At 40.3% G+C, this 15,012-nt stretch overlaps 1 protein-coding gene and 1 long non-coding RNA gene across 3 annotated transcripts in view; one reads left to right on the plus strand and one right to left on the minus strand.

Annotated features, from left to right (window-relative positions):
- The first annotated feature begins 389 nt into the window (after nt 1–389).
- The window catches only part of chtf18 (CTF18, chromosome transmission fidelity factor 18 homolog (S. cerevisiae)), a 46,660-nt gene continuing 32,037 nt past the window's right edge, over nt 390–15,012 (plus strand). Inside the window, exons 1-14 of one of the 2 annotated variants that reach the window (XM_032562061.1) lie at nt 390–766; nt 2,358–2,447; nt 2,522–2,672; nt 2,809–2,998; nt 3,090–3,173; nt 4,860–4,909; nt 4,990–5,128; nt 5,213–5,437; nt 5,518–5,615; nt 5,698–5,821; nt 5,894–6,027; nt 7,103–7,196; nt 7,280–7,378; nt 7,472–7,602. In XM_032562061.1, coding sequence (XP_032417952.1) covers nt 679–766; nt 2,358–2,447; nt 2,522–2,672; nt 2,809–2,998; nt 3,090–3,173; nt 4,860–4,909; nt 4,990–5,128; nt 5,213–5,437; nt 5,518–5,615; nt 5,698–5,821; nt 5,894–6,027; nt 7,103–7,196; nt 7,280–7,378; nt 7,472–7,602 — 1,697 coding nt within the window. In that variant the 5' untranslated portion in view covers nt 390–678. Of the gene's footprint in view, nt 767–2,357; nt 2,448–2,521; nt 2,673–2,808; nt 2,999–3,089; nt 3,174–4,859; nt 4,910–4,986; nt 5,129–5,212; nt 5,438–5,517; nt 5,616–5,697; nt 5,822–5,893; nt 6,028–7,102; nt 7,197–7,279; nt 7,379–7,471; nt 7,603–15,012 lie in introns of both variants that reach the window. The other variant, XM_032562060.1, reaches the window with a different exon arrangement.
- On the minus strand, nt 10,475–14,191 carry LOC116719535 (uncharacterized). The gene is made up of 2 exons (XR_004339211.1): nt 13,132–14,191; nt 10,475–12,633 (listed from the first exon to the last, which is right to left on the minus strand). It is a non-coding gene; the product is annotated as an uncharacterized LOC116719535 (long non-coding RNA).

A 15,012-nucleotide genomic window follows, 5' to 3' on the forward strand; every position in this document is an offset into this window, starting at 1 on the left:
AGCAGTATACTGTATATTCTGAAACAAAAAGTTGAGGATTGGGCATACTAGTTAATAGTGGTTTAATAGGGAAACATCCATCAGGTGATTGTTCTTATTGTGGGGAAACAGAAGGAGTAGAACATGTGTTGATTTATTGTAGAAAATATATAAAAGAGAGGAAAGAACTGGAAAGGGTAATGGGGAGTTCAGTAACTATGGATAATTTATTAGGGAAGCATCGATCACATGACATAATTCAAGCACTTATTAAATATTTAAAAAAGGCAAAATTAGCTGAGAGGATTTGGTATGTATGTGTGTGAGTGTATAAGTATGAATATAATTTAGTAATTTTTTTTTATTTGAAGATGTATAGTAAAAAATTAATTTCTGAAGTTACATCTTCGTCCAGTTGATGGCGGTAATGCACAAAGTCTGTAAACTGCCATAAAACGCAACAGAAGAAGAAGAAGAAGAAGAGGAAACTGTGATAGCCAATCAGGTGTCAGGTAAGTCGAGTTACCCGGATGCAAAACATCGCAACAAAAATGACCGCGAACATCCCTCTGTAATGGAGGCTGCCACCGAAGCTAGATTTAAAACCTTGATGAAAGCAACAGTTTCTTTGTTTTTTTAGGGGCTGGATATAGCAGCCGTTGTTTTTCAGGTTGTGTTTTGCTCTCACATGATCGAAAAATGGACGAATACGACGAACTTTTTGAGATTGAAGACCAATTCGAGGAGCAGTTTGCCGACGAGCTCGAAGTGTTAGCTCAGATGGAGGGTGAGTCCTTAAACTTTATGTCTGCTTTATTTGGGCCAACGTTGGAGGGTTCTGGGCGCACCTGCATTACCCAAATCACACATACTCACATAAAACCCCAACTCTTGCTGTGAGCACGGCGTATTTAAACTCAGATATGCCCATATGTGTGTATGTAGAATTCTCAACCAGTTGACGCAGGTCTCTCGGCTCGCGTTTTGCTGAAGTGCTATGAGAGTTTCCCGGAATTGTCCACAGCTGGGGCATTTCAAGATCTGGCTACATGGGTGTTTACAGCAGTTTAGCAATTATTATTTCCACATGTCTCCAAATCCGAATTCCTTCTTGACTTTCCAGAAAAGAAGGTCAGAGTGACACAGTACGTTTCCTTTTGATAAAAGCAAGCCTTAGTCCAAAACAACCAAACAACACAAATATTAACTGTCAACATAATTTTATTCTTCTGTACAATGTGGGACAGTAATGGATATTTATATTCTGTTCTATTCTAATTAAAATTGAGTGAACGATTAATTTATGTAATTTGATGTTCAAATTTATTTTAATTTAATTTTAATGGCAAAATAAGCAAATTGTTGTTTTATATTTTAGAGTTTTTATGTAGTTGTGCTTTTGTAAACCTTTTGCCACCATGTTTTTGCAGGTTTAATCAAGCTTTTTTTCTCTCTATAACACTGATTCTGTGTACATATGGCTGCACCATGCCATACAGATATTTCCCTGATTGAAGACACCTAATTCAGATGATTCCACAACAACAAAAGCCTGTTAATCAGCCATATATTGAAATCATAGGTGCTGTAGCAGGGAAACATCTACAGTAAATCCTGCAGAGCAGTGCGCCTTGAGGATCAGGGTTGGGAAACACTATCATAGAGGACTTGGAGTTGAAACCACATATTTACATTCACTGATTAAAAAAGCTCATAACCACATTGTTTTCTTTCTCACAGCTTGACAGTAAATCAGATCAGACTGACCTTTCATATTTAGGTCATTTGGGGATTATAAAAATTATATTTATTCTGCTAAATGGCTGGATAAAATAGGAGAATTTTTTATTTTCAGAAAATATTAGCTTACTTAAAAGTCGTAAGTCTTAACACACTGAGATTGCCTAAGGCTTTAAACCATTTGGTAAAGTTCACATCTATTGTGGTGTAAGATTCTGATTTGTGAAAAACATTAAAGGAAATTAAGGCATATCTAGATATATTTAGACATATTTTAAGAAAACAACTCTTTCCAAAGGACTAATACTGATCATACATACAAAGTGGTTTAAAACAAAATCAAAGAAATCGCATTGAAAACTTGAAGGCAAAGCTGAAAATCTGACTTGGTTATATCAGTTCTCTCAGGAGAAATGGGCAAAATATTCCAACCATTTATGAAAAGCTCTATAAAGGATAGCCTTAACATTTGACCCAATTTGTGAAATTAATTTGAGTTTTAAGCTGAAGAGTTTATTAAAGATAAAACACTTGTTTGATATACTGTATTCGTAGTGTGAATTTATTATGGATTATTTATGCAATTAATAAGCCATTGATGAAACAAGAAAATGACAGATTATAATTTAATCTTCTAGAGGAAACCTTCCAGCCGGCACAATGTCTGAAACAGGTCCAGGGAGACGACATTTCAGACATGCAGCACCTTCTGGATAATCAACCCAGCAGTAAGTTCAGCCTTTAATTATTATTCATTGTGATTATTATTAATGTAATCTGATTGAAAGTAAAATTCTTGCAGCTCATAAAGCAAAGCGGCAGAAGCAAGATACGGGAGTTGTTAAGCGTCTTTTCAATGCATCCCAAACTCAGCAGAGGAACGTCCCGTCACAGGATGATAACATCACGCCTCCATCCTCCCCTGAGCATTATGAGCCGTCAAACACCTTCAGGTATCAGAACTTAATGTTGGGATGGGAAAAATACACAAAGAGGTACACAAGGAGGGAGACAGAGGTTCAGCTTGAAAAGAAAAAGTTTCATGTTGCATGTCTAAATGGAAATGAGAGGGATTGGTTTGTGTTGTAGATCTACTCCTGCTGTGTTGGATATCAGTGGCTTGGCTGAGATCCCAGAGACACCCAGGCGGCCCGTCACATCGCCCCCACCATCCAAGTGTGTTCTGAGGCGCCCGCCTTTGGAGGGAGACTTCATTAGTGTGACAGACTCATCGGGAAATCGGGTCTACCTCCGACAGAAGGGAGAGGCGGATACAAAGGTAATCCTCTCAGCGTTAGTCCTACATGTCTGTTAAGCTTCTCCAGAACAAATCTGGAAGTTTATCACCTATTTTCCCTCAAATTCTCCAGACTGTGAACTCGCCAAACTCCCATGGTGCACTGGGACTGCTGGCGTTGCCAGTAAGAGTGCTGAGAGAACAGGAGGCTGAGAGGGTGAGTCAATCAGTGCAACTCTGTGAGGTCATAAAACTGCCAGTGGGTCTGAACAGAGGGTAGGGATTTGACTGGGACATACAGAAATGAGGTATTCCCACTGGATCATTACAGTAAAAGCATAGCAGGACAAAGTGTTTTTTAAGGAACAGCTTTCCACAAGTTTGACTTTTTTTTCCCTGTAGAGTCTGGAAAAGCCTAGAATTTGGTGCATTTTTGATGTTTTTAATAAAGACAGGAACTTTTAGATATCAGGATTGATATCCTGCTGTCTAAAAGTTATCAGTCTGTCTGTCCATCCCCCTATTCAGTCTTTTGTCACTTTTTCTTGTATTTCATTTCCATCAAGTGCTGCTTTTGTTCTACTAAAGTCAAGTCATTTGTTGCAATACACCTAGACAAATCTGAAATTTGTCTAGGTGTATTGCTCTTATAGAATACAGATACTTGACACAGATGGACAAAACGTATAACAATATCAATCAATCAATCAAAAAATAAGTCAAGTTAATTGCGTAGCACATGTCAGCAGCAAGGCAGTTCAAATGCTTTACATCATAAAAACATAAAAATAAAATGTCAGAAAAACAATAATTGAGAAACCAGTGGCAAACATTACATTTTCATGAGTACCATCATCAAAGCCATGCATACACATAAAACTGTTGGTCATTGTTTCATTTATGGTTCAAAAGCAAATCTAAACTGATTGGTTTTTAGTCTAGATTTAAAGGCTTTAGCTGTTTTACTTGGTTTTACAGTTTTCTGGAAGTCTGTTCCAGATTTGTGGTGCATAGAAGCTGATCGCTGCTTCCCCATTTTGATTCTGGTTCTGAGGTTGCATAGCAGAACCAGAAGACCTGAGACATATGGAGCAGTTCTTAAATTTATTGTGGTGCCAAGCTGTTCAGTGATTTATAAACTTACAACAGTATTTTAAAGTCTATTCTTTGAGCTACAGAGAGCCAAAGGAAAGACTTTAGAACTGGGTCGATGGGCTCTATCCTCTTGGGTTTTAGTGAGAATGCCAGCAACAACATTCTGGATTAGCGGCAGACCTGTAAAGACACTGTTGTAGTAAACAATGTGACTACAGATAAACCCATGAATTAGTTTCTCTAGATCTTGCTGAGACATTAGTCCTTTAATCCTAGAAATGTTCTTCAGGTGATAGAAGGCCGACTTTGTGACTGTCTTTATGTGGCTCTGTAGGTTCAGGTCAGAGTCCATCACTACTCCCAGGTTTCAGGCCTGATTGCTGGTATTTAGTTGTAATAACTGAAGCTGTGCATTGACTCTAGATCTACAACTCTAGATCGTTCCTCTTTAGGTCCAAAGATAATAACTTGTTTCTGTTCAGAAACAAAACTGCACATCCACACATTTATCTGTTCTAAGCATCTATTCAGTGATTGGATGAGTTCAGAGTCATTAATACTTTTGTTTATTGAAGAGATTTTTCAGATACACAATTTTTATCAGCTGAGTTATACAACAATAGTGTCACATTAATGGTGGGAAATATGTCTGAATGAGTTCTCAAGGTCCTATCTGTTCACACCACCAAAGCTTTATCAGGAGCGTGTGCAGACATTATAAGGTTTCGATCTTATAGACCAGGAGACACTCTATATTTTTGAAGCACTCTAAACACCTGCTCTTATTTTTTTTAAATTATTCCTACAGCATCACCAGCAGGTTGTTGAGTCACAGCGTCTTACTGAGCTGCTGGTCAGGTAACTCGCTTGCCTTTCTGTTATCTGAACACTCAGAGAAGAGAAATGGATGTTGTAACTGCTGTCTCCTCCTGCAGCAGTTTAAACGATGTGTTTACTGACTCTGGAAACACCGAGGACCAGGAGAATGAGGATCCCCAAGACGCCGAGGGACAAACATCCCAACTGTGGGTGGAGAGATTCTCACCGCGTCACTACACTGAGCTCCTCAGTGATGATGTAAGCGCTCCCATTTCATTCTGTGTGTGGTCATCCCTTCTCGGGATTCAGGGGCTCATGCTGCGATTTGCTCTCTTCTTCCAGTTCACTAACCGGTGTCTGCTGAAGTGGCTGAAGCTGTGGGACAACGTGGTGTTTGGAAGGGAGAGGAAATCCCGCCCTGTTCGCTCCGACAGACAATCAGCCAATCAGAACTCATTCAAACTCAGCCAGGGAAGTCAGAATCCAAACCGCTTCAAGAGCAAAATGGAGATGACTGAGGAAATCTTGGAGGCTGAACTAGACCAGTACAAACGACCCAAATACCGGGTAGACACTCAGCAGCTGCACCATCGCCATGGTTTCCATCATGTGAACTTGGAACACAACGCATTTGTGTATCCTTCTAGGTGGCGCTACTGTCTGGACCTCCCGGTTTAGGGAAGACCACCTTGGCTCATGTCATAGCAAAGCATGCTGGGTACAATGTGGTGGAAATCAATGCCAGGTCAGACCTTCTGCAGTCAGGACTCATCATCAGAGTTAAACAAGAAGCTTAATCCTGATCTGAATTCTCTTTGTTCCCTTAGCGACGATCGGAGTGCAGAGGTCTTCCAGAAACGCATCGACACGGCAACTCAGATGAAGTCTGTTCTAGGAGCCAATGAGAGGCCCAACTGCCTGATTATTGACGAGATTGACGGAGCGCCGGCGGTAACGACCTGAGGCTGCGCTGAGAGATGCTGGGTGACTTAGAGCGGGTCTAAACATTACCTTCTTCTGCAGGCGGCCATCAACATCCTGTTATCAGCGCTGAACAGGAAAGACACACACGGTGGGGATGCTGGGACAGAGACGGCCAAGAAGAAAAAGAAGGAGTCTGTACTGCTTCGCCCAATCATCTGCATATGTAACGACCTGTAAGATAAACAATGACATTTAACAGCAAAGTATCCTTCTGAAATTGTAGCATTGCTCCATAGTAGACAAACGCCTCATCCCAGCTGTTCAGCACAGTGCTGGAGGAGTGATGGTGTGGGCTGGCTTTGCAGCTGCAGGACCTGACTGCCTGTCTTTATACAAACACTTTGTAGAGGAAAAGGTGTTTGTGTTTCATATAGAGTCTGTTATCCCAACAACTGAATTTGGCACCAACTATGTCACAGGCAGATGTGTTTTTTGGGGTTTGGTTAATTAAATGTAATTTGTAATTATTGTTTGTTTGTTTTGAGCTGTTCCTGCCTATAAATAGGCTGATCTTCAGAATACCGTCTTTCTCTTCTCCCACTCCACAACCTTTGTTTGGGTTTTTTTGTTGTAATTTTGGCCCGGTGGAAACGGTTGTCCTGTTTTGACTTCTTTTGTTTGCAGTAGGTTCTTTTTGGACCATTTTTGCCTTAGTCTGGTTTCCCTGCAGGGGCTTCCATGGCCCTGTGTTCTGTTGGCCCCCTGCTGTACTTTTTTGTTCATGTTGACCGGCTCACCAGGTCCACCTATCTGTACTAATCTATACATTAGGGTTTTGCTTTTGTTTGGACACGGGAAGTGAGTGTATCCAATTTTCTCTTTTTCTTCACAGAAAGTAAAACGGAGCTGAACCAACAAAATTTCAAGAGAAAATATTTAAATAAAAAGAATGTTTGACGCCTCATGTTTGAATCCATGTTCTCAAATAGGTTTTACCCTTTTTGGACATAAACAAATGTTGGAAGGTATAGCTGCTGGACTTAATGGGGTGTACTTAGTTTTTTCACATTGATCTTCATTTTAGTTTGATCTTTAAGAAATATTGATGGTGATGAATCTGTTCTGTATTTTTGTACAGTGGAGGTTAGATTTGTTTAATGTGTAGAACTAAGTAAAGAACAGACTCATTTCATCATGACCCAGATTGCACAACCTCAAAACTAACAGAGGGATTCTTTCTGTTTCACATCAGTTCATGTCTTTAATGTTTCATTTCTACATATTTCAACTTTTTTCCCCTTCTTTTAGTTATGTTCCTGCTCTCAGACCTCTCAGGCAACAAGCTTTTCTTCTGGCTTTCCCACAAACTCAGCCTTCTCGCCTCTCTCAGAGATTGGCAGAGGTCAGTATTTAAACATGTAAATACTCACATGAAGACAAGTTTTAAAGCTCAGACTTTCCTCTTCTTTCTTTTTTCTCTCCCAGATCTCCACGCTGCAGGGCCTGAAAGCAGACACAGGTGCTCTGATGTGCTTGTGTGAGAAGACAGATAATGACATCCGCTCCTGCATCAACACACTACAGGTGCCTGGTGATTTTCTGAAGAAACCTCTTATTTGTCTGTCTTACATTGCATTGCATCACATCATATTTAGCATATGGCTCCTGTCTGGGTAGTTCCTGCATGGGCGTGGCTTGAAGCAGCTGGACTCCAGAATCATCCAAAGAGTCTCTGTTGGGCAGAAGGACCAGAACAAAGGCTTGTTCTATCTGTGGCAGGAGATCTTCCAGTTACCACGTACTAAACGGTAAACTGTGTGTACTGTGAGTGGTGGTGTTGACAGATAACTGTAGCAGTGGGGAAGTCTAGAAGAGAACCTGCAGAAGAGCCTGAGATCTTCCTGGTTTGGGGATCTTTGACTGCATTTACCTTTGGATTGATACAGCAGCTCCAAAGAAAATAAATCAAAACATTGGTTAAAACATTAGTAATATTTCAAATAAAATACAGGAAAATGATTAAATAATAAATTAAAGGAGCAGTACTATGTGTTTTACAGGCATATTTTAGTGCCATTTTTTAGCACAATCAAGTAACTGTTTGTTATATCTTCAGTTGTTAAAAAATGACTTAAAAGAAACTTTACTTCCTGATTTAATTCCTTGAAATTGGGCGTCTGTCTCTTTAAAAACTCTTACTCTTCCTGAAGATCTGCCTTCAGGAGTTCATCACAATATTGCTCCTTTATTAACCCTTTAACAATATTTTTTCCTGTGTTTCGCTGAGAACTAGCTCTTACAATGAGCTCAGCAGACTAGAAGTTCCATCAGGTGTTTGCTAATTGCTGCTGGCTAGTCTGAAGGAGCCGAGTGGGGAGTGATGGCGAAGGCCTGCTCTGTGAGGCAGAAGCTCTGAAGCTTAGAAAATAAAGCTACGAGGAGGAGCTGTACTTCACAGCTAAATGGTTGCCATGGAGATTAAAGGATTTCTCAAACCTGCATAAAAGAATCAAAGCAACACTCCAGGTGTGATTTTGATGAGAGAATAACATTACAAGATGATGCAAAGCTCAAAAATTGATTTAGCAAAATACTCTTTAAATATCTTGAAATGTCTTAAGATTAATGAACTGTTGTTTTGTGGCTTTACATAACTTCTATTAAAGATTAAGGAAGTTATGTAAAAAAATGTTTTTTCCACATGTTAAAATTATCACCATGTTGTGGCATTTCACTGTGACACAGATAATGGTTATGTTATGCATATACTGTTCCATAAACTAGAGCAGGGGTTTTCAAAGTATGAAAGGGTGAGCCCCCCTCCAAGGAGCACAATGCCTGCTGCCCCCCCCAATAATCAACTCACACACAAACAAATGCCACTACAAAACACCTTCTAATTGCTTTTATTTTAGAACCATCTCATCTTTTAAAATGACACTTTATCTGAATGAAATTTAACACATGAACATTTTAAAACATTTCCTCCCATTTTAACTATTTTATCAGGGCCTTTGTGTGGCAAATACGCCCTTTTTTCATTTTTCTAATGATAAGAACAACCCCAAACTCATTTTTCAACCGTTTTCTCAAACAAACGTTACATCTGAGATTCTGAGTTTAATGTTTGAGATACCAACAGTGTTTTCACATCTTAACAAAAGCATTTTGATCAGATCTTTGGAACACATCTGTAAATGTTGCACATTTCCTTGAAATTAAAAAATAAATCAAAAACCTAAGCAGTTGCAAAATCGTGGAACTCTTTTGGTGGCTCATCTAAACAATTTATCTCGAGCTAAAAGAGCGTGCAGTATGAAAGAGCGGAGGCATACAAAGGAAAAAACAATTACGCACGCTATGCGCAAGACAGCAAGCAGATAGCTTCTTTTCCGGTTTATTTTTTCCCTCGCACCGCGCCTCCCCTAAAGTGCTCTGGCGCCCCCTAGGGGAGGCGCGCCTCACACTTTGAAAACCGCCGAACTAGAGGATACAATGTAGGTACAACATGGAGTACAGGACCTGATGTATTAATGTAAAACTGTCAATCCAGCAGAAAGAACAGTGAGCCACAGAAGGGATTTGTCACATCCAGATGATAAGACAGAACAAAAATGTGTGGTGTAGATCAGTGGTCCCCAACCTTTTTATTACCGCGGACTAGGGGTTGAACGACTACATATTTTTTAAGGTCGACTACATCATGATAATAGTCGAGTCGATGTCAACTAGTCGCGGTGACGTCATAGTGACGTAAGCGCAAAAACCCTTCACAACTACTTGTAGGCTTTATTAGCTATTTTCACGGCAAATATTGACCCCCCACCCACACACACACTCTCCCCTTCTCCTGCTTTTACTAAGTCTATTCTGGAGATTCTTCGTGAGCAGCGGGGAAAAGTTTGTTGCACAAAGTCGGGTCTGACTTTTTTTTTCTAAACACGGGCTGATGCTGATGATCTCTGGATAGTTACTATAGGAGTCAAATTATCACACTGACTACATGGTGCTTTTGGAACATCACAAGCCAAACTGATCTGTTGTCAGTGACACACTCTGATCTTTCATTTCTTTAGTGATTCTTTCACGGAGGTTGTCATACTGGTGTTTAATAGCGCTCCACAGAGTGTTGTAAGACGGAACGTCATAGCTAGGTTCGAAAAACTGTAGCAAATCTCTAAATCCTTCTCCGTGGACAGCAGCTAGTGGTCTCATGTCTTTGACAATGAAATTCACAAGCAAATTTGTGATTTGCTGCTGCCGGTGTCCTGTCACAGCTGGGCGTTTCATGAATGAAGTTACTGACAACTGACTGGATCGAGCCGGTTGTTCAGGAGCTAGCATTAGCGGATGCCTTTTCAAATGACTGTGCATCGCGGTCGTACTTTTGTTGTACTTCAGCACAGCTTTGCAGATTTTGCATGTTACGGTAGTTAAACCAGAAGAGTCATCTTTAGTGAAATATTTCCACACTGTTGACGAATTTCTACCTGTTTGACAAGATGCGGGCTTGTCCTCGATCTGTTTTGAAGACGCCATTTTGTAGCCAGTGTTCTGTCAGATCTGCTGTCAGAGTGTCATACACTTCTGACAGCTGATCTGATGACACTTCTAAGCACGAAGTGTCATTCTTAGCACGAACTCATGGCTATATATATGTCAGACAAGTATACACTGTCATTACCAACTACAGGCTTTTATTTAATCAGCAGCTGTCATTACCACAGATCTTTATTTAATCAGCAACATAACATCATAATGTATTAGTTAGATCGTCGTGACAAAGACACTCGCGAGCCGGCTAAGTGACATCCTTAGCGGGAAGGGGGCGAGTTTTAGACGGCTCGTGTTTTGTAGTGGACTGCAGCTGCAACTCCATCTCCTTTTAAAAACACTGTAAAACCACAAATATGCATCCATCTACATATCATTTAAACTAATGTATTAACTTATTTTTCTTGTGTCTTGTGACGTATACTGTGCTGTCAGATCAGCACAGGCTGTCACCACCGGCAATCACATGACTGCGACTAGTCGACATGAAATGTAAAAACTCGCGAGACGTCCTAGAGTCGACTAGTCGACTAATTGGTTCAACCCCTACCGCGGACCTGTCAAGACTTGGCAATTTTGCTGCGCCCAGGGACCGTCAGATAATGCTTCTGCATGTTGGCGTTCCAGCTAAAGCCTTTTTTTTTTTTTTTTTCCCCGATTTTCCCTTTACGACAATCTTACAACGTCCTGCAGTGAGTGGTGTGTTGATTATGCCCGAACTAAAATCAGGCATATTCAACATTGTCTTGGCCCGATTTAGCAGCCTGACTGGGAGCGAGAACGCAGCCTGTTGAATGTGACAGGTAGCCAATCAGAAAGCGCGATGACGTAAGAATGGAGGGAATCCCAAACAGTTCACATGGAAACTGAGAGTCCGGTCGACATCAGAGGTGATATGTGGAAATGTTTATTACTATATGTAAAGGTCATTTTATATATGTTTATTATTTGTGGCTATGTTTATTCAGTTAAAAATGTTAAAACATAACTCACCTTCAAATCATAGTGCAGCAAATAGAGCGGCTGCTCCCGCCATCTTTTATCAAACGACTTTTCTATTTGTCACGTCTTTTATCGTTTAAAATGAGTCCACAAACTATCACTGCTGCTTTTACATCGTAATCTGTGTTTGATTATTCTAAATTCACGTATGGTATTGTTGGGGGTTTTACTGGATTTTCCTCTGGAGTCGGGATGTTCGCGAGTGGAATCGGTTCGTGTGGTGTGTTGCTCCTGCCGTGTGGCTGGACACACGAACCGACTGAACCTGTTGGATTTTTATCGGCTCGTGTCGTGTGTGGTCACAAAATCGGCCGACAATCCTTAAATCGTGCCGTGTGAACCAGACCTAAAACTCACAAGCTCTACTCCTCTACTCTCGACCACTGCCCTAACGCTCTCTGACTCGGGTCGCTATGGTACGTTTACATATCCCTTCGAAATAAGATACAGATGCGCCACAAAAACGAATATTTTACTTTCGCGAAAATTTTAACTTACGATAGCGACTAATGGGAGCCCTGAGCTTATTTCTCTGCAACGAGATGGTTTCATCTGGGAGCGATGAGAGACAATGACACCCGAAGTGTTGCTTATGCACAGGGTGCTTGGTCTCTACGTGGCGAAGCAGTTTGAAGGTTTCATTCCCTCATTAACGAGCCGGTCACCATATCATGCAGAGCGGGCTTGGAATGTGGGAATCACCTACCGGTCCGGGATAAATCCATTCTCCTGTCTCTTCTCTGGGCCTTTTCGGCTCGCAAAGAAACTTTCCAAAGACATCTGATATGTTTCTTACTCATTTTGCTGCTTGTGGGCTCAATGCTGGCGCGCAAGATGTAACCGAGAGAGTCCGGTAAAAGGATTTTCAAAATAAAAGCTCCTCCAGACTCACATAATATGTAAAACGGAAATATTTAATTGTTTCTTACGCGGCCCGGTACCAATTGGTCCACGGACCGGTACCGGTCCACGGCCCGGGGGTTAGGGACCACTGGTGTAAACCATCTGACTGCAGCACAAATATTAGCACAGCACCTCAATTATTAAAATGTCTGGGTTGCCCCAAAATAACCTGGGTTACAATAGGCACAAAACAATGCAGTTATTTTTCATTAAACACAGTTAAGATAAAAGCAATATCGCCAAACTTACCACAAAAGTTCTCAGAGTAGAATTCAATTGAGAAGCCGGTTCATTCTTCTTCTTGAAATTTTTTGGCGGTTGGGAAAAAACGTTAGGTGAGCATTACCGCCACCAACCGGTAAGGCTTGTGGACCACATGACTAAAACAACAACAAAAAACTATATGCTATTATACAACTTACACTTTTTCAAAAACAATCTAATATAGTCTGATACCCTCTGCTTCCTGAATCCTTTTGCAGTAAATCAACAATGTCAAATTTCATTTTCATATTACTGAGGTTCCTAATTAACTTGTTTCTCTGAATCCCGTAATTCCTACAATGCAAAATAATAACATAAATAAAATGTTCTATTGTCTCATCTTCCCCACACTCACATTTCTCTGTCTCATGTTTTTCTATCAAAAATAATGTGCTATTCAATCCAGTGTGTCCTATTCTAAGTCATGAAATAATTATCTCTTCTCTCCTTTTTCTTTCCGTGTTTCTCATTTGTCCAATTCTCTTTTTCATTTTATAAAACCACCATCCTTTCCTTTCTTCTACCCATAACTTTTGCCACCTCTCTTTCACTTTTTGTTTAATTACACCCTTTATTTTTGTTACACTAAAACAAACATTAATATCTGTCCTTACCCGATTGATACTCTCCTTAGCCATCCTGCCTTAGAAGCCGGTTGCAAATGTTACTGGCACCAGACCTAGGGGAATCTGAGCCAGTATCAAGCGGTGCAAAGGCACAGGAATCCTTTGCAACCAATTTCTGTGGATCACAGAGGAAGCGAGTTGAAACAATGTTACTCTGGCAGAGCTCGTTTATTCTGAGCCGCGCATTTTCAATTAAACAAACACAACCACAATACAATTCAAATGCAGTCAACAACATCCGGAGTTTCCACAAAGAAATAAAATAAAATAAAATAAAATAAAATAAAATAAAATAAAATCCTCAAATAAAATAACATAATAGCAAAAGAAATTAAGAAAATCTAATCCTAAATTAACATAACCCAACTGAACAAAACATTCCATCTACAACACACAGTAAACTGACACACCAACGTTTGTCAGTTACAACTGTTTTTTTAACGTTTGTCAGTTGTAACTGTTACAGCGGCCACAAAAGAGATCAAGCCCACCACAAATAAATACACTGTTATAAGAAACAAAAATATTATAATGCTACCCAAACAATACTGACCGATCAAGTGATATAAATAAATTTAAAAATCCCCAAGGCTCCAACAACAAAAAGCAAGCTACACGCCGACACAGATCAACGGCAATACAAAACTTTGCAATTATACATGTAAGTTATACAATAGACTCCGAAATTAATCTTTATATATGTACAGATCATTTTACATGGCTTATGAGAGTGGCCTTCTATCTTACCTGTGGATCACAGAGGAAGCGAGTTGAAACAATGTTACTCTGGCAGAGCTCGTTTATTCTGAGCCGCGCATGCCCAGAGCCAGGAAACTCGTTCTCCTCGCTAGACCCACAGCGGCGCGAGAGCGCCCCCACTGGCAAGAAGACACACGCACACAACAAACACGTCTACACACACAGGAAAAAAACAAAGACAAAAGACAAGACCAACTCCGATAGAAAAATAGGGGGTGTATTTTCTATTTAGTTATTGATTTTTTTTAACCTTTTTTTCTCAACCCACTACACAAACAAGCCAGCATCAAAGTGGCTGTGTGGTTGGGGCATACCACTAGTGCAGTGCTGCCCAAAGTCGGTCCTCGAGGCCCGGCATCCTGCATGTTCTAGTTTTCTCCCTGGTAGTAACAACCTTTTCAGCATGTCAGTGTTCTTAGGCTTTCTAACAAGCCATCATTTGATCCAGGTAAACCAGAGAGAGAACTAGACCATGCAGGATGCCGGCCCTCCAGGACCCACTTTGGGCACCACTGCTCTAGTGTAAACAGGGGACTGCTCCACTAATTGTCGTGACTTGTAGATGTTTTTGTGCCAATACAATATGCACAAATGGTCAATAATATTTACAGACAAGTAAGAAAGTGTACAGAAAGGAATCACAACCCACTGTTCTCAACTGCTTAATTTAAAATGTGATAAATCCCCACCCAGTAATAAAATTCTCCCACCCAGAACTGAATGAGGGGAAGAAAGTGGTGAGGGGAAAGAGGAGGGGAGGAGAGGGGCCAGTAATTAGAAGACATTTTAAATATCCAAATATAAAACGCAACTAAAAAAAATACATAAAACGGAAATAAAAACCACACAACAGAAATCATAAATAAAATGAATTATTTTGTCACTGTAAACAAATTGCCCTTCAGAAATTATTAATGATCAGAATGGAAATTATCAAGCTAATTTTAATTTATTATGCAGTGTTGCGACAGTGAAGCAGATGCTTCCTGTGTTTACATTTGGTTCTCCTGCCCAGGACTCATCTGACCAATAAACAGTCTGAATGCTTGTAGTGACTCATTCTTTGAGTTCTCTGTGGGAAAAGAAACCCAACCACCAGAAAAGTTATTC

This window comes from Xiphophorus hellerii, chromosome 5 (genome assembly GCF_003331165.1).
Source record: "Xiphophorus hellerii strain 12219 chromosome 5, Xiphophorus_hellerii-4.1, whole genome shotgun sequence".
Taxonomy (NCBI): Eukaryota; Metazoa; Chordata; class Actinopteri; order Cyprinodontiformes; family Poeciliidae; genus Xiphophorus; species Xiphophorus hellerii.